Source organism: Notothenia rossii, assembly GCF_949606895.1.
Source record: "Notothenia rossii genome assembly, chromosome: 5".
NCBI lineage: Eukaryota > Metazoa > Chordata > Actinopteri > Perciformes > Nototheniidae > Notothenia > Notothenia rossii.
The window spans coordinates 2,161,179-2,183,095 of record NC_136903.1 but is presented as its reverse complement, the minus strand read 5'-3'; the positions used below and the strand labels follow the sequence as shown (position 1 = coordinate 2,183,095).

General features: G+C 38.3%; 2 protein-coding genes across 6 annotated transcripts in view; both read right to left on the bottom strand.

Moving 5' to 3' along the window:
• Positions 1 to 1,079: 1,079 nt before the first annotated feature.
• LOC307040842 (troponin I, fast skeletal muscle-like) lies at positions 1,080 to 7,728 on the bottom strand. The gene is made up of 7 exons (XM_079684009.1): positions 7,628 to 7,728; positions 6,323 to 6,354; positions 4,842 to 4,878; positions 3,775 to 3,903; positions 3,225 to 3,314; positions 1,700 to 1,873; positions 1,080 to 1,419 (listed from the first exon to the last, which is right to left on the bottom strand). Exons 2-7 carry the CDS (start codon positions 6,328 to 6,330, stop codon positions 1,342 to 1,344), a joined length of 516 nt encoding a protein of 171 aa, XP_079540135.1. The 5' UTR covers positions 6,331 to 6,354; positions 7,628 to 7,728; the 3' UTR covers positions 1,080 to 1,341.
• Positions 7,729 to 9,789: 2,061 nt separating this feature from the next.
• Positions 9,790 to 21,917, bottom strand: part of LOC307040843 (troponin I, fast skeletal muscle-like) — a 124,725-nt gene continuing 112,597 nt past the window's right edge. For all 5 annotated transcript variants that reach the window (XM_079684014.1, XM_079684011.1, XM_079684012.1 and 2 more), the window contains exons 2-7: positions 20,903 to 20,935; positions 19,038 to 19,077; positions 18,589 to 18,717; positions 15,483 to 15,572; positions 12,064 to 12,237; positions 9,790 to 10,075 (exon numbers count right to left, since the gene is read on the bottom strand). In XM_079684014.1, the coding sequence (XP_079540140.1) occupies positions 10,001 to 10,075; positions 12,064 to 12,237; positions 15,483 to 15,572; positions 18,589 to 18,717; positions 19,038 to 19,077; positions 20,903 to 20,910 (516 nt within the window). In that variant the 5' untranslated portion in view covers positions 20,911 to 20,935 and the 3' untranslated portion in view covers positions 9,790 to 10,000. The remainder of the gene's footprint in view (positions 10,076 to 12,063; positions 12,238 to 15,482; positions 15,573 to 18,588; positions 18,718 to 19,037; positions 19,078 to 20,902; positions 20,936 to 21,917) is intronic.

Sequence of the window (21,917 nt, the reverse complement as noted above, 5' to 3'; positions counted from 1 at the left end):
GGGGGGGGGTTATGTTGTCCATAAAACAATGATCTCTTGTTTTATGGACATTCAGGATCAGGTTGTTGGTGTTACACCAGTCTGTCAGATGTTTCTCCTCCTCCCTGGAGGCCTGTTCGTTGTTGTCCCTGATGAGTCCCACCACTGTTGTATCGTCCGCGTACTTTATGATGCTGTTGGTACAGAACCTGGAGCAGCAGTCGTGGGTCATCAGGGTGAACAGCAGTGGACTCAGAACGTAGCCGGTGTTTAAGGTGATGGTGCTGGAGGTGTTGTTACCGACCCGAACATCCTGGGGTCTCTCTATTTGGAAATCCAGCAGCCAGTTACACAGGGGTGTGTTGAGTCCCAGGGGTCCCAGTTTGTTTACCAGATTCTGGGGGACAGCGTTGTTTCCCCCAAAAGTGGGCGGGGCCATAAAGTGACGTAGGTGTTACTCTCATCTATGGACATCGATCGCCTACTGCTATATTTAACATATATTGAGCCTGATCGTCGATTTACAAATGATGTAATGTAATTGTTTGCCTGACTGGCCATCGTAATCGGGCTCTTTGAAGATCCACAAATCCACGGTTTTCTTACATTTCTGATCGGATTGGCGAAAACTTCAGAATTTGGATTGACCGCCGTTCAAATGGCAGCTGTGTTTTCCCCCAAAAGTGGGCGGGGCCTTAATTTTTGCCCGGAAGTGACACATGTGTTACTCTCATCAATTCTACGCTAACAAATCTCTTAATCTGATTATTTTCATTAAATGTAATAATATTATGGACGATTAACACATTTTAATCATATTTAATGTTATTCATTTTAAAAGTAACCTAATTTTAGCTAAAGAATATTTGCTCTGATTTAAAAAATGAAATCTAATCATATTTTTGACTTGATAAACAGGTGTGTGTGTGTGTGTGTGTGTGTGTGTGTGTGTGTGTGTGTGTGTGTGTGTGTGTGTGTGTGTGTGTGTGTGTGTGTGTGTGTGTGTGTGTGTGTGTGTGTGTGTGTGTGTGTTCAGTGTGCGTTGACAGTGATGTAATGCACTTCTGTGAATAAAAGCAAATGAAGACAGACCCACGTGATTCTCTTCCACATGGATTTTATTGTTCAGTGTGTGTTCCACTGAAGGTGTTAAGACTTGTTATGGTGTGTGTTAGTGTGTGAACCTCCTCCGCCTCCATTCAGAAAAAGACAAATACAAATAAAATCCTTTAAAAAGCTCTTTTTTTCCTGCAGAGAGCCGCCTCCTCTCAGACAGATCTAACCTGCTGCTGCTCAGCCGTCACTTCCACCAACACCGTAAGTTCATTTTATAATAAATATAATACAGACACAGAGCAGCGTTTATGTGGCCTCAAACATCTTCTTCCTGTCGGCCTTATCCTCAACGTTCTTACGCCAGTCGCCGGCAGCTTCTTGGGGCTGTAGAGGAGAAACAACACGGTTTATCATCAAAATAATATTTAATGTTATTTTTGATACATTTGATTGATTCGAAGGAGCTCTTTATTGTTCTCATACTGCCTGTGCTGCAGCACCTCTTTTCACCCTCTGTCTGAAACCAGAGCCCAGTCTGCTCTGATTGGTTAGCTGGCCGGCTTTGTTGTGATTGGTCAACTGCTTAGAGATGTCCCGCCCCTTAGGGATCTGACCAACTACCATTGGATACATGATAAAAAGTAATAAACAAACAGTGCCTCACCTCCTCTTTGACCTCCTTCTTGACCTGCTTCAGGTTGGCTCTCAGGTCCATGTTCACGCTGTGTTTGGACCCCAGAAGAGCCTTCAACATGGCGTCAGCTGACATGCGCACTTTCCTCAGAGCGGGCTTCTTCACTCCTCTCAGATCCACCACTTTAATGTTCAGATCCTCAATCTACCAGAGAAAAGACCAACATCAGGTCTGTGGTTAACACAAGCTGAAGAGATACGCCATAAAATACGTCAGTAAATACCCACTGGTGATTTAAAAATGTTGGTTGCTAACAAGTGTCTAAATGAGACGACTAAACGTCATTATGCCCAACATTAGCCTCCTTTAGCTTAGCGGTGGAGACGTGAAGTCCTGTGACCGTGCTGTAGTTCCTTTATAGCCCAACATTAGCCTCCTTTAGCTTAGCGGTGGTGACGTGAAGTCATGTGACCGTGCTGTAGTTCCTTTATAGCCCAACATTAGCCACCTTTAGCTTAGCGGTGGTGACGTGAAGTCATGTGACCGTGCTGTAGTTCCTTTATAGCCCAACATTAGCCTCCTTTAGCTTAGCGGTGGTGAGGTGAAGTCATGTGACCGTGCTGTAGTTCCTTTATAGCCCAACATTAGCCACCTCTAGCTTAGCGGTGGTGACGTGAAGTCATGTGACCGTGCTGTAGTTCCTTTATAGCCCAACATTAGCCACCTCTAGCTTAGCGGTGGTGACGTGAAGTCATGTGACCGTGCTGTAGTTCCTTTATAGCCCAACATTAGCCACCTTTAGCTTAGCGGTGGTGACCTGAAGTCATGTGACCGTGCTGTAGTTCCTTTATAGCCCAACATTAGCCACCTCTAGCTTAGCGGTGGTGACGTGAAGTCATGTGACCGTGCTGTAGTTCCTTTATAGCCCAACATTAGCCACCTTTAGCTTAGCGGTGGAGACGTGAAGTCATGTGACCGTGCTATAGTTCCTTTATAGCCCAACATTAGCCTCCTTTAGCTTAGCGGTGGTGACGTGAAGTCATGTGACCGTGCTATAGTTCCTTTATAGCCCAACATTAGCCTCCTTTAGCTTAGCGGTGGTGACGTGAAGTCATGTGACCGTGCTATAGTTCCTTTATAGCCCAACATTAGCCTCCTTTAGCTTAGCGGTGGTGACGTGAAGTCATGTGACCGTGCTGTAGTTCCTTTATAGCCCAACATTAGCCTCCTTTAGCTTAGCGGTGGAGACGTGAAGTCATGTGACCGTGCTGTAGTTCCTTTATAGCCCAACATTAGCCTCCTTTAGCTTAGCGGTGGAGACGTGAAGTCATGTGACCGTGCTGTAGTTCCTTTATAGCCTAACGTTAGCTTTTTACTTCAGAGATCATAAAGTGGTGTTGATATGTGAAGATTATCCTGCTGAACTAAACGTGTCAGTCTCAAAAGCGTTTGTTTGACACAGAGATTAATCCAAAATCACATGGAGGAATCCCATTGGACCAGGGAGATGCTAACAGCTAACCTTGTTGTGTTTCATTGAGCAGAGATTGTTTACCTCTTTGTCGGCTTTGCCCACTTTGGACGCCAGGTCGTATCTCTCCTCATCAAGCTTGTCGAGGAGAGCGTGCAGCTTCTTGCATGCTTCCTGTCAACACACAAACACATGTTACTCAAAGTAAACAAACAACAACAGGTGCACTGACTGTTGTCTTTGGCGCGATACAGTGAGCTGCAGTTAACACAAATGATTGTTGTTGAAGCTAACGTAGTAACAGTTCAAATCGTTTATAAAAATATTTTAAAATTCAAAAATACAAAAAAATTAGATTATTTAGAAATGTAAAAATGCCAATATTTGAAGATTTAAAACTTTTAAATTAAATATTATATGTTTTTATTAAAAGATATATATTTTTTAAAGAATTAGAAAAAAAAGATGTTGAAATAAAAACATTTTAAAATTAAAATCAAATTAAATGAAAGAATTAGAAAATCAAATTAAAACATGTTAAAATATATATTTTTTATATCAATTAAATTACAGAATTAGAAATATTCAAAACATTTTAAAACGTTTGCTGTTTATGTTTGTGCCTCCCTCTCACCATGAGGGTGGCCTGATCCCCGCTCATGCTGGGTTTGATGCAATGCTCCGTCATGTACGCCTCCTTCGCCGCAATATCGGCAGCTTTCTCCTCGTCAAGCCACTTGGCCGCGATGGTGAGGATCAAACTCTGCGGGAGAAACAGGAGGAGAAGCTTTCAGTGTTTCAGAAAGATAAAAGGAGATTCAAGAAGCACCGTGCAACCATCTGGAAACGGTGTCCAACCCGGAGGAGAAGATGGGGACAACTGCTACGAGTGAACGAAATTAAAAAACGAAAAATCTAATAAGTTAAAATCCAAAAATCCAAAATATAACAGGTAATGGTAAGAATTTGCAATTAAGAGATTTAAACATTTTGAAAAATTAAAACAAATTAAAATAAGAAAAGACAGGTTTAAATAAAAATAACCAAGAAGAAATTAAATAAAATTGAATAAAATAATGTATGAATCTAAACACAATAAATTAAATTAAGAATATGCAAATAAAATACATAAGAAGTTATATTAAAGAATTTGTAATAAAATCATTAAAAAAAAAAATCTAATTGATATTTATAAAAGCACAAGAAATTGCATAAATATTTCCAATAAATATATATACAAATGTTTTTTAAATACAAATATTCAAATGTTACAATACAGTCAATCAAAACTACATCCATAAGCTATTTAAGGAAATTACTGAGAATTTAAAATATAGATATTTGTGTTTTTTTAAATCTTCAGTAGGAACCAATGGGATTTGATGACGACATGAATACATTTAAATATTTATCAATATTGTTGGGTGGCTGTGGCTCAGTGGGTAGTGTGCTGGACTTCAAATCAAGGGACAGCAAGTTCGAGTCCCACTGCAGTCAGCATGTCGTTGTGTCCCTGAGACACTTCTCCCCAAATTGCTAGTCCACAATAACAAGTATGTAAGTTGATTTGGATAGAAGCGTCTAACAAATGTCATGGAATGTAATGTTCAGGAAAATCCATAAAAAACGGTGTTTCTGAGCCCGGATTGAGACGAAGGAGAAATGCAGATTAAATCAAACTCAGATTTATTTTCTCTTTACCTTCAGGGCATGCCTGCGGCTCGAGGTCATCTTTTTTCTGTTTGAAGAAAGTCAGAAAAACATCATGAATTCATTAAATACTTACTGTAGTAGTATGAGTACACAGTACACAGTACTTCTTCCTGTGTACTCATACACAGTACTTCTTCCTGTGTACTCATACTACAGTAAAGTATCAGAGTACTTCCTAACCTCTGTCTGTATTCACGCTGACATTTAGTTGAGTTAAACACTTATTCTACCAGAGTAAGTACTTATACTTCACTAAAGTATCAGACTACTTCTTCCTGTGTACTTATACTTCACTAAAGTATCAGAGTACTCCTCCTCCTGTGTACTTATACTTCACTAAAGTATCAGAGTACTCCTCCTCCTGTGTACTTATACTTCACTAAAGTATCAGACTACTTCTTCCTGTGTACTTATACTTCTCTAAAGTATCAAAGTACTCCTGCTCCTGTGTACTTATACCTCTCTAAAGTATCAGACTACTTCCTCCTGTGTACTTATACTACACTAAAGTATCAAAGTACTCCTCCTCCTGTGTACTTATACTACACTAAAGTATCAAAGTACTCCTCCTGTGTACTTATACTTCTCTAAAGTATCAGACTACTTCTTCCTGTGTACTTATACTACACTAAAGTATCAAAGTACTCCTCCTCCTGTGTACTTATACTTCTCTAAAGTATCAGACTACTTCCTCCTGTGTACTTATACTACACTAAAGTATCAAAGTACTCCTCCTCCTGTGTACTTATACTACACTAAAGTATCAAAGTACTCCTCCTGTGTACTTATACTTCTCTAAAGTATCAGACTACTTCTTCCTGTGTACTTATACTACACTAAAGTATCAAAGTACTCCTCCTCCTGTGTACTTATACTTCTCTAAAGTATCAGACTACTTCTTCCTGTGTACTTATACTACACTAAAGTATCAAAGTACTCCTCCTGTGTACTTATACTTCTCTAAAGTATCAGACTACTTCTTCCTGTGTACTTATACTACACTAAAGTATCAAAGTACTCCTCCTGTGTACTTATACTTCTCTAAAGTATCAGACTACTTATTCCTGTGTACTTATACTAAACTAAAGTATCAAAGTACCCCTCCTCCCGTGTACTAATACTTCTCTAAAGTATCAGAGGACTCCTCCTGTGTACTTATACTACACTAAAGTATCAAAGTACCCCTCCTCCCGTGTACTAATACTTCTCTAAAGTATCAGAGGACTCCTCCTGTGTGCTTATACTCCTCTAAACTATCGTAGTACTCATCCTTTGTACTTATACTCCTCCTGTGTACTTATACTTGTCCTGTGTACTTATACTCCTCCTGTGTACTTATACTTGTCCTGTGTACTTATACTATAGTAAAGTATCACATTACTTCTTCCCCTGAACTGGTACTTCTCTAAACTATATTAGTACCCCTCCTCCAGTGTACTTATACTCCTCCTGTGTGTACTTGTACTCACTCAGACATGGTGGCGTGTTTTCTCTCCACACCCTGCATGAGGACAGAGGAGAGAGGACAGAGGACAGAGGAGAGAGGACAGAGGACAGAGGAGAGAGGACAGAGGACAGACGAGTTAATTTGAGGAAACCTCTGAAGTCTTTTGACCTCTAAAGTCTTTTGACCTCTGAGGTGTTTTGACCCCTGCAGGGAGCCGTAGTTTCGGGTTTCGGGTGTCCGTGTGAGTTTCTCTCCGAGCAGCAGATTTTCTGACGGAGTATTTGAGGCGTAAGGCGATCCGAGGCCAGCTGGAGAGGAGCGGCGTCGCCTGAACTAAACTGGGAACGCCTCGAGTGTCCGGAGACGCAGAATCAGCGAAGTGTTAAATATGAGGAATATATCCCAAAATAAACTTTGAGGATTCTTTTCATTTTCAGATCTTTTCCCTCTCAGTCATTCATTAACTTCTAGTTTAATTACTTTTTTTGAATTTGTTTTTTTCAAATAATTATCTCTGTTTTATTTTCCAATTGAATTTATTTTTCTAGTTTTTTAAAATAATGAAACAACTAAACTGATAGAGCACATACACACAAACAACTAAACAATTATCAACACCTCAAAATCAAAACAGCTGCTTTACATAAATGCATAAGTATATATTTTCCGAAAGTATATAATACTTTATAAAGGGTCATTTTGCATAAGAAGTACTTTTACTTTAGGTACTTTAATCTAATTCGATTGCTAATATTAATGAATACATTGATTTGTTTCAGTGACTTCTCAAAGACCCACATTCAAACGCTTCAAAAGCCGCACAGTGTTGATTATTTAAATTAACACAATTCGACACTTAATATAAAAACTGAGAAGTGAAATCTCCCTGCCGACACAGACGAATAAACGTATATATATATACTCTGCCTGCTTTCCATTTTAACGACCAATTAACAGAGGATTACTGTAACCAATGAAACGCTTCCACCTTCGAAAAGCTGCACTAAAGTTTACGATTTAAGAATTTCAATCAATGAATTCAGATTTTTTTGTTTCAGCGTGACATTAAACCTGTCAGTAACTCAGACATCACAATGACACGTCGGTATGTTGGCCGTCTGACAGTTTGAGGACTTGAGTCTCTGTCAGGACCATAAAACACAAAGAGTACAGCGCCCGTAAATCTGTGGAGGAAACGGGTCGAGCGCAGAAAGCGAGTCAGGAAGACAGGTGGAGGAACACGAGGAAGTCTGCAGGGATCAAATCAAAGATGCTGCTCTCAGAGAAGCTGCTGGAGAGAATACCAGAAGAGAAGAGAATACCTCACCTATTGAAGAGACGAAGGAGAAGAGGAGACGCACTCGTGGAAGGAAGGAAAGGAGGCACTGCCAAAGCTCCACAGAGGAAAGTGAAATCGGGTATATATGGTGGGTTGCGATGTCTCAGCAAAACGCTCACGTCCTCTTTAGGGAAATGGAATTCCCTGATCGACCAATGGGCCGGCGAGATCCTTAAAATACACCGAGCTGCAAAACGCCCTCCCCGAGAGCAGGCTTGGAAATGCAGATTCACACGAGAGGGGGGGGGGGGGGGGGGGGGGGGGGGGGGGGTATTAAGGAACATAAACAAGAGGCCATTATCTGACCTTAACTGCCTTTTGAAAACACTCCCTTAAATAAACCCTTAAAGTTGTTTTTGAAGAAAGAACTTCCCTTTGAATCCATCTCCTTAGCAGCTTCCCATTAACACTCACTTTGAACAGTTCTGTTTGTGAAGTCCTGATGAAAAGCTTTTTAATGATCGAGTCCAGTCTTCTTGTTCAGATGGATTTGGTATAGATCCTCTCAAAACAAAAAGTATTTCATAAAACACTTTCATTTCCAAGCAATGTTTTTGAAATAAGTTGATTCAAATTGAAATAAATGTATAAAAGTTAAATAGCAGAGAACAGTTGCTTCATTAGAAAGATATATATTTATTTGTGATTGTTTGCTATTTGCATTTCTGTCCGCCAACAAAAAGACATGAAGAAGTGTTTTGGTATTTTTGGGGAAACTGAAGGAGGGTCATTTGATGTATTTACACTTGAAAAAACATAATGTCATATTTTTAACTACGTTACATTTTTTTACTCCATTTTATTAATATTATTAAATTGGATTTGTTTGTGAAGCTTTTATGACATCTTTCAGTCTTCCTCTGTACTTATACTTCTCTTAAGTATCAGAGTACTTATTCTCTGTGTACTTATACTTCTCTTAACTATCAGAGTACTTATTCTCTGTGTACTCATACTACACTAAAGTATCAGAGTACTTCTTCCTCTGTACTTATACTTCTCTTAAGTATCAGAGTACTTCTTCCTCTGTACTTATACTTCTCTAAAGTATCAGAGTACTTCTCCTCTGTACTTATACTTCTCTTAAGTATCAGAGTACTTCTTCCTCTGTACTTATACTTCTCTTAAGTATCAGAGTACTTCTTCCTCTGTACTTATACTTCTCTTAAGTATCAGAGTACTTCTTCCTCTGTACTTATACTTCTCTTAAGTATCAGAGTACTTCTTCCTCTGTACTTATACTTCTCTAAAGTATCAGAGTACTTCTCCTCTGTACTTATACTTCTCTTAAGTATCAGAGTACTTCTTCCTCTGTACTTATACTTCTCTTAAGTATCAGAGTACTTCTTCCTCTGTACTTATACTTCTCTAAAGTATCAGAGTACTTCTCCTCTGTACTTATACTTCTCTTAAGTATCAGAGTACTTCTTCCTCTGTACTTACACTTCTCTTAAGTATCAGAGTACTTCTTCCTCTGTACTTATACTACACTAAAGTACCAGAGTACTTCTTCTCTGTGTACTCATACTACACTAAAGTATCAGAGTACTTCTCCTCTGTGTACTCATACTACACTAAAGTATCAGAGCACTTCTCCTCTGTGTACTCATACTACACTAAAGTATCAGAGCACTTCTCCTCTGTGTACTCATACTACACTAAAGTATCAGTGTAGTTCTTGAGCCGATTCCGTGTGAACGGAAGATTTTTTTTAAATCGACTTCGGTTCGAGATCGGTTTCGTCTCCGTGTGGACGGGGCCTCAGTCTCCGAGGGCAGAAACTGTGGCCACCAAATCTTTGTTGTGGATTTACAGACCAAGCAGCAACTGACTTTAGCATCAAAACATGGACGTTAGCATTTAGGGTAACTATAGCAGGTAGAGTTGATTGGACAACTCATATAATTGATATACAGAATTTATACCACATCACAATCCCAAATAGGTGCTAGGACGCTGAAATCTCACAACAAAAAATGTGTCCCCCTTTGATTTCCCCCTAAATGTCTCTTCCGGGCCTCCGTAGATTTTCAAGTTTTCCAAAGTCTAAAAGTCTTAATGCTTTAAAACCTTAATTAAAGTGTCAGTTTGTGTAGAAAACAGAATAAGGAGTGATTACTAAACAGATAAATGTAACAAACAAAATAATCCTTATTTCAAAACATTTATTTCTAATGACTTCATGAAAACCTGTACATTTTAAAATGCAGTTTTTTCTTTCAGACATTTTAGTTACGTACACGTTGGCGTTACTTGGTGTTGATTCCGTCTGTCGGGGGGGGGGGGGAAGCTATCACAAAAAAAAAAGAGAAAAAGTCTGATCTGTAGACGTCTCCTCCTCGACACCTTCGGGAAAACTTCTTAGGAAGTCTCGAACATCTTCTTCCTGTCGGCCTTATCGTCGATGTTCTTACGCCAATCCAGCGCTTCCGGCGTCTGCAGAGAAAAACAACTCATTAATCAAAACCAAAACACTCAATTTAAAGATGTCCTTTCATACAAAGTGCACTTTATGATGTCTATTATACACAAACATGTGTCCCCGGTGTGTAAGGAGAAAATAAAATGGGTGATCTGTAACAAAACACTTCATCGACATGTTTTTTATATATCTGAGGCCTATAGGTGAGAGTAACACCGACGTCACTCCTGAGCAAAAGGTACGGCCCCGCCCACTTTTGGGGGAAAACAACGCTGTCATTTGAACGGCGGTCAATACACATTCTGAAGTTTTTGCCAATCCGATCAGAAATGTAAGAAAACCGTGGATTTGAGGATCTTCAAAGAGCCCGATTACGATGTCCAGTCAGGCAAACAGTTACATTCAATCATTGGAAATCGACGATCAGGCTCCATATATGGTTAAATATAGCAGCAGGCGATCGATGGATGAGAGTAACATCTATGTCACTTTACGGCCCCGCCCACTTTTGGGGAAACCAACGCTGTCATTTGAACGGCGATCGAGCCTGAAGCCACAGAGCTCTTCTGTTTCTGTCCTTTCTTCTTAGAAAGGACAGAAACACGTAACTCTGGATTTGTTTTAATGTTTGAGGAGCAATAAACGACACAGCAGCTTTTTGGCTGATAAAACTATTATTTTCCGCCTCGCTCATGAGAGTAACAGCTGCAGAGATTACAGTCTCGCCTACTGATTTTAATTTAACCATATATCGAGACCGATCGTCGATTTCAAATGATTGAATGTAATTGTTTGCCTGACTGGACATCGTAATCGGACTCTTTGAAGATCAGAAAATCCACGGTTTTCAAACATTTCTGATCGGATTTGCAAACGCTTCAGAATTTGTATTGACCGCCGTTCAAATTACAGCTTTGTTTTCCCCCAAAAGTGGGCGTGGCCCTAATTTTTGCCCAGAAGTGACGCATATGTTACTCCCATCTAAATCTGTATAATTGGATATTTTATAATCTGTATAAAACAATAGTTTCTTTCAATGATTTTAGATTAAAAAAGTAGATTTTAATGCAAGACTTATTTAGAGGATGTTTACATTGTGGAATGGTTATTTAATTAAATAATCCTAATATCTCTTGAGCTATGACTTTTCAAAATGCCTTCAATATAAAAGGATCAGCGACAGAACAGTTAGAAACATTTTGAATGATCAGTCACAGGAGACATTTAGCTGCAAGTACTTTTAAATTGTGTAGGTGCATTTAGCGGTCTGTAATGATTTGCTACAGCTAAAGATAGCATTGCTGTCCTAAAGAAGCCACTGATCATTCATTTGGGTTAATTGACCAGCCTGTTATTATTTGTTACCGCAAATAGCGTAGCTAGCTAGCTAACAGCAGCATTCGTCACTTCATTCGAGGGCACAGCTATCATGTTTGATTTGAGACAATGCTAGCCTGTTGAAATGCACACACAGTATCCTGGTGTTTAATCCACCTTTCATTTCATTTGGTTGATTTAGCCGTCTGTAATGATTTGGTGCCATACACAATAGCTAGCTAATTTAACGGTGGAAATCAACACACGGTATACTGGTGTTGTAAAGAAGCCACTGATCATTTATTTTGGTGAATCGAGCAGTCTGTTATTATTTGGTGCCGCAAATAGCGTAGCTAACAAGCTAACAGCAGCATTACCCTGTGAGGGCACAGTCTTCGCGTTTAATTTGAGACAACACTCATGGTGAAAATTCACACACTGTATTCTGGTGTCATATCGAATCCACCTTTCATTTCATTTGGTTGATTTAGCCGTCTGTAGTGATTTGGTAACATACACAATAGCATAGATAGCTAGCTAACTTGCTAACAGCTGCGTTGCTCACTTCCTTTGAGGTCACAGTTGTCACGTTTGATTTGAGACAAAGCTACAAATTCACTCGTCGCACAAGTGAACCACATGCAGTGTACTAAGGGAAGTATCTGAATGCGTGCTCCTTCCTCACCTCCTCTTTGACCTCCTTCTTGACCTGCTTCAGGTTGGACCTCAGATCCATGGTCACCTTGTGTTTTCCTCCCAGCAGAGCCTGAAGCATGGCGTCTGCAGACATACGCACTTTCTTCAGAGCGGGTTTCTTCACTCCGGCCAGATCCACCACCTTCATCTTCAGGTCTTCAATCTGAGGCACGGAAACATCTCAACGTGACTTTACATCAAGCTAATGCTAACGCTACATCCGCTAAAGAAGGAACAAGTGCTTTAACGCCAGGTAACTTCAGATAGCAGCTGATTTAGTTTCTGATTCTTCATAATAACAGACCAAACACTACAGTGGTGGTTCTTATGGATTACAGAGTTATGATAAAACGTCACAAGTAGCAGGAAAAAGTGGTAAAAACATGCAAAAACCAACTAATCTGCAACAACATCGGAGAATATTTGACTTTTATTGCACTATATTTATCTTAAAGGTTTCTGTTACTGTTCAGATTCAGATTAAAAATACAAAATATCAACTAGAAAGTGAATATGTATTGTACCACCCAGCAGTATTCAACGTTTTTTAACAATTTGTGGTAAAGTAAACACATTTTGCAACAACAACAACAATCAATTAAATATTGTTATCAAATTAGGACATCCTCCATAATCAGGACTTTTACTTTTTTTACGTTCATTACATTTTGTATTTTGGTTGTTTTTATATTTCAGTAAGACGTTGACTGCTATGCTGTCTAATAAATATCTTTGTTTGGTAACACTTTAGATTAAGGTACACACATTCACCATCAACTAGTTGCTAATTAACATGCATATTAGGCTCTTTATTAGTCATGATAAAACACTTATTAATGCCTTATTCTGCATGACCATATCCTACAAGTAATAAGACATTAGTTGAGAGTTTTTCCTCAATAACCCTCTAATTAGCACATGAGTTTGGGTCTTAATATGCTCTGCTCAATATGGGCCTAATAAGGCAGTAGTACCACAAGAATAGGAATTCTCCCTTAATAACACTTAACAAATATGATCTATTCTTATGTAACAAGACGTGAAGCGTTAAGTGTTAATTAAGTCTAAATAACTCAAAATGAGGTATTTCTATCTAAGAACATGTTCCCTACTCTAAAGTGAAGTCTTGTTCATAACACATAAGCTTGCAGTTTGACTCTAATGTGCATGTTGTTATTTATCTTCGTTACTTGCTTGTGAAGCGCTTTGATCACCAGGAAAAGTGCTTTAAAAATAACATTTATTATCATTATTATTATTATTATTATGTAAATGGACGAGTTGATGGTGAATAAGTGTACCTTAATATAAAGTGTTACCGTTCTTTGTATGTTTCAGTCGTACGTTGACTGCTGTCTGGTAACATGTTCTTTGTATCTTTCAGTCGTACGTAGACTGCTGTCTGGTAACATGTTCTTTGTATCTTTCAGTCGTACGTAGACTGCTGTCTGGTAACATGTTCTTTGTATGTTCCAGTCGTACGTAGACTGCTGTCTGGTAACATGTTCTTTGTATGTTCCAGTCGTACGTAGACTGCTGTCTGATAACATGTTCTTTGTATGTTTCAGTCGTACGTAGACTGCTGTCTGGTAACATGTTCTTTGTATGTTCCAGTCGTACGTAGACTGCTGTCTGGTAACATGTTCTTTGTATGTTCCAGTCGTACGTAGACTGCTGTCTGGTAACATGTTCTTTGTATGTTTCAGTCGTACGTAGACTGCTGTCTGGTAACATGTTCTTTGTATGTTTCAGTCGTACGTAGACTGCTGTCTGATAAATGTTCTTTGTATGTTTCAGTCGTACGTAGACTGCTGTCTGATAACATGTTCTTTGTATGTTTCAGTCGTACGTAGACTGCTGTCTGATAAATGTTCTTTGTATGTTTCAGTCGTACGTAGACTGCTGTCTGATAACATGTTCTTTGTATGTTTCAGTCGTACGTAGACTGCTGTCTGATAACATGTTCTTTGTATGTTCCAGTCGTACGTAGACTGCTGTCTGGTAACATGTTCTTTGTATGTTTCAGTCGTACGTAGACTGCTGTCTGATAACATGTTCTTTGTATGTTTCAGTCGTACGTAGACTGCTGTCTGGTAACATGTTCTTTGTATGTTCCAGTCGTACGTAGACTGCTGTCTGGTAACATGTTCTTTGTATGTTCCAGTCGTACGTAGACTGCTGTCTGATAACATGTTCTTTGTATGTTCCAGTCGTACGTAGACTGCTGTCTGATAACATGTTCTTTGTATGTTCCAGTCGTACTTAGACTGCTGTCTGGTAACATGTTCTTTGTATGTTCCAGTCGTACGTAGACTGCTGTCTGGTAACATGTTCTTTGTATGTTTCAGTCGTACGTAGACTGCTGTCTGATAACATGTTCTTTGTATGTTTCAGTCGTACGTAGACTGCTGTCTGATAAATGTTCTTTGTATGTTTCAGTCGTACGTAGACTGCTGTCTGATAACATGTTCTTTGTATGTTTCAGTCGTACGTAGACTGCTGTCTGATAACATGTTCTTTGTATGTTCCAGTCGTACGTAGACTGCTGTCTGGTAACATGTTCTTTGTATGTTCCAGTCGTACGTAGACTGCTGTCTGGTAACATGTTCTTTGTATGTTTCAGTCGTACGTAGACTGCTGTCTGATAACATGTTCTTTGTATGTTTCAGTCGTACGTAGACTGCTGTCTGGTAACATGTTCTTTGTATGTTTCAGTCGTACGTAGACTGCTGTCTGATAACATGTTCTTTGTATGTTTCAGTTGTACGTAGACTGCTGTCTGATAACATGTTCTTTGTATGTTTCAGTCGTACGTAGACTGCTGTCTGATAACATGTTCTTTGTATGTTTCAGTCGTACGTAGACTGCTGTCTGATAAATGTTCTTTGTATGTTTCAGTCGTACGTAGACTGCTGTCTGATAACATGTTCTTTGTATGTTTCAGTCGTACGTAGACTGCTGTCTGATAACATGTTCTTTGTATGTTTCAGTCGTACGTAGACTGCTGTCTGATATAAATGTTCTTTGTATGTTTCAGTCGTACGTTGACTGCTGTCTGGTAACATGTTCTTTGTATGTTCCAGTCGTACGTAGACTGCTGTCTGGTAACATGTTCTTTGTATGTTTCAGTCGTACGTAGACTGCTGTCTGATAACATGTTCTTTGTATGTTTCAGTCGTACGTAGACTGCTGTCTGATAAATGTTCTTTGTATGTTTCAGTCGTACGTAGACTGCTGTCTGATAACATGTTCTTTGTATGTTCCAGTCGTACGTAGACTGCTGTCTGATATAAATGTTCTTTGTATGTTTCAGTCGTACGTTGACTGCTGTCTGGTAACATGTTCTTTGTATGTTTCAGTCGTACGTAGACTGCTGTCTGGTAACATGTTCTTTGTATGTTTCAGTACCTCTAAGTCGCTCTTCTTCACTTTGGCCTCAGCGTCGTACCGTGAGTCGTCGACCTTATCCAGCATCTGGTGCAGCTTCTTGCAAAGCTCCTGAGGACACACGAACAAACAACAACGCACAACTTTTACTGTGAAGTACTTTCCGTTTGGTATTAGTATTTAAAGAGTTGTATTAGTACTCAGTGTGTTATCAGTACTTCGTAGAGTAGTATTAGTACTCAGTGTGTTATCAGTACTTCGTAGTGTAGTATTAGTACTCAGTGTGTTATCAGTACTTCGTAGAGTGGTATTAGTACTCAGTGTGTTATCAGTACTTCGTAGAGTAGTATTAGTACTCAGTGTGTTATCAGTACTTCGTAGAGTAGTATTAGTACTCAGTGTGTTATCAGTACTTCGTAGTGTAGTATTAGTACTCAGTGTGTTATCAGTACTTCGTAGAGTAGTATTAGTACTCAGTGTGTTATCAGTACTTCGTAGAGTAGTATTAGTACTCAGTGTGTTATCAGTACTTCATAGAGTGGTATTAGTACTCAGTGTGTTATCAGTACTTCGTAGTGTAGTATTAGTACTCAGTGTGTTATCAGAACTTCGTAGAGTGGTATTAGTATTTAAAGAGTTGTATTAGTACTCAGTGTGTTATCAGTACTTCGTAGAGTGGTATTAGTACTCAGTGTGTTATCAGAACTTCGTAGAGTGGTATTAGTATTTAAAGAGTTGTATTAGTACTCAGTGTGTTATCAGTACTTCGTAGAGTTGTATTAGTACTCAGTGTGTTATCAGTACTTCGTAGAGTAGTATTAGTACTCAGTGTGTTATCAGTACTTCGTAGAGTGGTATTAGTATTTAAAGAGTTGTATTAGTACTCAGTGTGTTATCAGTACTTCGTAGAGTAGTATTAGTACTCAGTGTGTTATCAGTACTTCGTAGAGTAGTATTAGTACTCAGTGTGTTATCAGTACTTCGTAGTGTAGTATTAGTACTCAGTGTGTTATCAGTACTTCGTAGAGTGGTATTAGTACTCAGTGTGTTATCAGTACTTCGTAGAGTAGTATTAGTACTCAGTGTGTTATCAGTACTTCGTAGAGTAGTATTAGTACTCAGTGTGTTATCAGTACTTCATAGAGTGGTATTAGTACTCAGTGTGTTATCAGTACTTCGTAGTGTAGTATTAGTACTCAGTGTGTTATCAGTACTTCGTAGAGTGGTATTAGTACTCAGTGTGTTATCAGTACTTCGTAGAGTGGTATTAGTATTTAAAGAGTTGTATTAGTACTCAGTGTGTTATCAGTACTTCGTAGAGTTGTATTAGTACTCAGTGTGTTATCAGTACTTCGTAGAGTAGTATTAGTACTCAGTGTGTTATCAGTACTTCGTAGAGTAGTATTAGTACTCAGTGTGTTATCAGTACTTCGTAGTGTAGTATTAGTACTCAGTGTGTTATCAGTACTTCGTAGAGTAGTATTAGTACTCAGTGTGTTATCAGTACTTCGTAGAGTAGTATTAGTACTCAGTGTGTTATCAGTACTTCGTAGAGTAGTATTAGTACTCAGTGTGTTATCAGTACTTCGTAGAGTAGTATTAGTACTCAGTGTGTTATCAGTACTTCGTAGAGTGGTATTAGTACTCAGTGTGTTATCAGTACTTCGTAGTGTAGTATTAGTACTCAGTGTGTTATCAGTACTTCGTAGAGTAGTATTATTACTCAGTGTGTTATCAGTACTTCGTAGAGTAGTATTAGTACTCAGTGTGTTATCAGTACTTCGTAGAGTAGTATTAGTACTCAGTGTGTTATCAGTACTTCTTAGAGTGGTATTAGTACTCAGTGTGTTATCAGTACTTCGTAGAGTGGTATTAGTACTCAGTGTGTTATCAGTACTTCGTAGAGTAGTATTATTACTCAGTGTGTTATCAGTACTTCGTAGAGTAGTATTAGTACTCAGTGTGTTATCAGTACTTCGTAGAGTAGTATTAGTACTCAGTGTGTTATCAGTACTTCTTAGAGTGGTATTAGTACTCAGTGTGTTATCAGTACTTCGTAGAGTAGTATTAGTACTCAGTGTGTTATCAGTACTTCGTAGAGTGGTATTAGTACTTAGGTGTTGTATTAATATATTAATATTTGTTCAGTATGTTATTAGTGTTAGAGTAGTATAAGTGCCTCTCAGTGTTGTATTTATATTTTTTCAGTGTGTTATCAGAGGTATTAGTATCTTGAAAGTAGTATTTTCAGTATGGTATTAGTACTTCTTTAGTGTAGTATTCGTACTTCTTTAGTGTGGTATGAGTACTTCTTCAGTGTGGTATGAGTTTTCAATGTAGAGTAGGTATCTTCAGTTCGGTGTACGTACTCTAGGTGTGACATCATGTGTTCAGCGTCATGTCAGTCCCCTCTGGTTCAGTGTTAGAGTTAACTGGCTTTAGCACGGTTCCACATTGTGTTGCTTGTGGTTTTCGTGAGTGAAGTATTTGATTCATTCTTTTTCAGAATGCTCTAAGTGTTTCTATTGATATCCTGAAAGTAGGATTAGTATTAAAGTGTGGTATTAGTGTTTACAGTTTGATTATATATTTTCAGTGTGGTATTAGTACTTCTGTAGTGTGGCATCAGTATTGTTGATGTGATATGAGTACGTTTTCAATGTTGTCTAGGTATTTTCTGTTTGGTATGCATACTTTAGAGGTGTATTATTATTTTATATTATTATATAATTATAATTATTATTATTATATATCAGTCTGGTATTAGTATTTTTTTGTGTGTTAATATAGTTCAAAGTGTGATATTATATTATTTTCAGTGTGTTATACCTGTTTTTAGACGTGTATTAGTACTTTCAGTTTGGTATTAGTATTGTAGATACTTTTTGATATGTTATATATTATATATATGTTTTCAATGTTGTGTATGTATTTTTTTTGTGTGTAATTATTGTTTTTAGAGGTGTATTAGTAAAGTATGTGTGGGTGTTAGTACTTATTTAGCGTTGTATTAGTGTTTCTAGTGTGTTAATATAGTTCAAAGTGTGACATTATATTATTTTCAGTGTGGTCTGAGTACTTCAGGCGTAGTATTAGTATTACAGAGTACTCTCAGTTTCCCCCTCACCTGCAGGGTGGCCATGTCTCCTCCCAGGTCGGGGTTAGGAGCGTTTTCAGACATGTACGCCTCCTTGGCGGCGACGAGCTCCTTGTTCTCCTCCACGATCCAGCCGGCGGCGATCTGAAGGATCAAACTCTGCAGGAGGAGAGGAAACAGAATGTCAGACACTTCAAATCAAACACTGGAAACACGACGTTAGAGAGGCGGAAATGAAATGTCTATTCAAGGGCTCAAGGCTTTTATTGCCACGTGTGCATTAAGTCTAGATGTGAAGGTCTGAGGTCCCGGGCTCCTCCAACAGAGCAACACAATGAAACAGATAATGGTGCAATTATAGATCCAGGAATTTGAATATTGATATGAGTTGATATGAATATTGATATGAGTTCCAAACAGATGAATGTTCTGGATGTTCTTTCAAAAGCTCAGGTGTTTCACAGTGTGTTTATTCTCACCTTCAGATGATGCCTGCGGCTGGACGTCATTTTCTTTATACTGTGGGACAGAGATTCATGAAGAATAAATATATATACTAACTATCTTTTACACTACGCCATGATTTCTACCTCATATTGGGTCAGAACAAATAAGGATTAGTGCAAGAATTATCCATTTTTGCATCTTTTTAACAAAGTATATAAGTTCAAATCACATATTAGTGGACTGAGATTAATTTTATATATTCCTTTCTGGAAAAAAGCATAATAGACTCATATAATTGACATTTTGTTTAAATATTAAACATTTTTAAAGGTGGACTAATAAGGGCTGGAAACAGCTCGTTAAATATGGAATGAAAACCATAACTTTCCCTTTAAAATGTAAAATCCTTCACCATTATAGCAACAACAATGTACAGCATTTAATTCGTTAAAATTGTGTTTTAGTGTAAAAAAAAAAAAAGTTTAATTTAAGAATAATTCTAGAAATCAAACTGCAAACACTTGTAAGTTTTGAAAAGTATTAACATGACAATAAAATGCTTCTTTAAATACCCCAGAGAATAAATATTAATTTTAGCCGCGGCTCAGCAGCTGCTGTCATCTGAAGCTGCCGGCTGACCTTCAGCTCACACATGTGTTCACTTCACTTTAACATGTGAAGACATGTCTCTGACGCGCGGAGACATCTAATAACCTATTAGAGTCCCAAAGAAGCAGCTCAACATTTACTCTCTAGTTTGAGCAGGAATCTACGAAGATCTTTACGGAAACGTTTTCAATGGTTTTGAGATGATTTTCGAGGCCGCTGGAGTTTTTGTCACTTATAGGCGCTTTTGGACTAAATATGGAAGTCAATTTGATATGATGAAGGCATCGAGACAACGCTGACTAACTAAGCTACTGAAATCATATCTAAAAGGTGGTGAAAAGAGTGAATATTAGGGGATTTACTGCAAATTTAAGCTATTTTTTTCCCAGCAGATTTCAAACCGCCTCTACACTGTAAGAAGTGATGATGTCATACATTCTGAACATTCCGTCCCAGACACGCCCATTATACAAATTAGAAAATGTCACCAAACTTAAACTGAGATTTCAGGGAATACCGTTCCATCTATCAAAAAAAACTTTTAGTCCAGTATAGTGGAGAGTCTGGAGAGCTGTTTAAACTTGTAATCTCTTTTCTACGTGAAAGTATGCTCAATCAGTATGACCTCAAAGTTGGATGATTTTGAGCTCTGATCAGGCGTTTCCCATTCATTCCTATGGGGAGAAGTTTGCAGCTTCTTTAAAATCACAGGACACGACTCCTGATCATTACGCACGATTTGATGATATTTGGAGAAACACTGAATTGTACACCTTTACAGTTTGTGAGGTTAATCCCTGTGAATAATCCTATAACTAGAGACAGCGCGCTGTAACACAATCTGACTGTGTTTGAATCCAAGACACGCTGAGAGATTAACAGGAATTCAATCAAGTTAAGTGTTTATTATTATTATTATTATTATTACATTCTTATCATTATATTTTACTTATACTTATAACTTACTTATTTCTTTGCTTTTTTATTGTATTTGTTAGACTTTTTTTATAAATATATTCCTATTACTGTATAATTTTCCTCTTTTACACCTTTGAATCAGGTTGTTTGACTCTACCTACATGTGTATGCAACATTCTTTAATCAATCAAACTGTCTTGCCTTAAATCAAATCATAAAATTGCAGTAAATGAATTAAAAAAAACAAATAAAATGCTGTAGACAGTTTTAAAGATGAAAAACAACAAGTCCAAAGTAAATCCAATTAACATCAGAGGTTAATTAAAGGTCCCTAATTGAAGGCAGGTTGAATACCCATCGTTGTACTCACTCAGACATGCTGGCTGCTTGTGCTCTTCACACCCTGTTCAGAGACAGAAAACAGTTAAATAAGAGCAGACAGGTCACATGACGCTCCGTGTTATCAATCAGCGACCATTGAACCTGAAACACGACCTGCGTCCCGATCTCGGAGAAGCCGGCTAATTTTAAACGGGCCCTTTACTCCAAGCCTCAGAAAAACATTCCTGACGGGAATTCTAACTTCTTCCTCGGCTCCAGAAATGTGGCGCCGAGCACGAGGAGCGAGTCGTGAATCATTCCAACATCCTGAAGGCACGCGGCGTCGAGGTGTGACCAGGAAACATTTAGAGGGTCAGAAATCATGAAAAGGACGAATAAACGAGGACGCCGAGGCTTCGAGCGCTGAAGAAAGAGCCGAAGCTTCACAGCGTTCAAAGTTAGGACAAGTGCATTAGAACATAAGAAACTCAACTTAAAATCATCAAGAGAAACTAATTCTTCAGATTAAATCAAACTTGAGTCACAGCAACACAAACAACTACTTTCCAAATCCTTATTAAACATCTCATTAATTTCACGCTTCATAGCAAAGAATCCGCCTGATTTCAATGCAGTTTTTAAAGAACGTCCCCCGGAGAGAGTTACTTCATTTGCTACGGATGATAGTGAGTGTTCAATTAGTGCATATCCAATTAGTAATTTCAAAATAAAAGCCTCTTGTGCGTGCAGACACATGCTAGCTTTCCACAGGCAAGCAAACAAATCAACAGAAGAGTTTCAGATTATATATAAATCTATACTTTTGTAGTTTTAAATGAAGCTTTTCCTCAAATTAATTACATTTTCACACAATAACTTTGAGCAAAGATATTCAACATGAAACCCCTTAAATGTATTTAAGTTAAGGGTATTTAAACCACTGAAATAAATCCTATAAGCAGCACCACAGTGAGCTGATACATCTCCAGACTTTAACCGTAAATCTCCCGTTGAATCCACAAAACATGCCGTCACACCTAAACCCCCTTAAATCCCACCTGCTG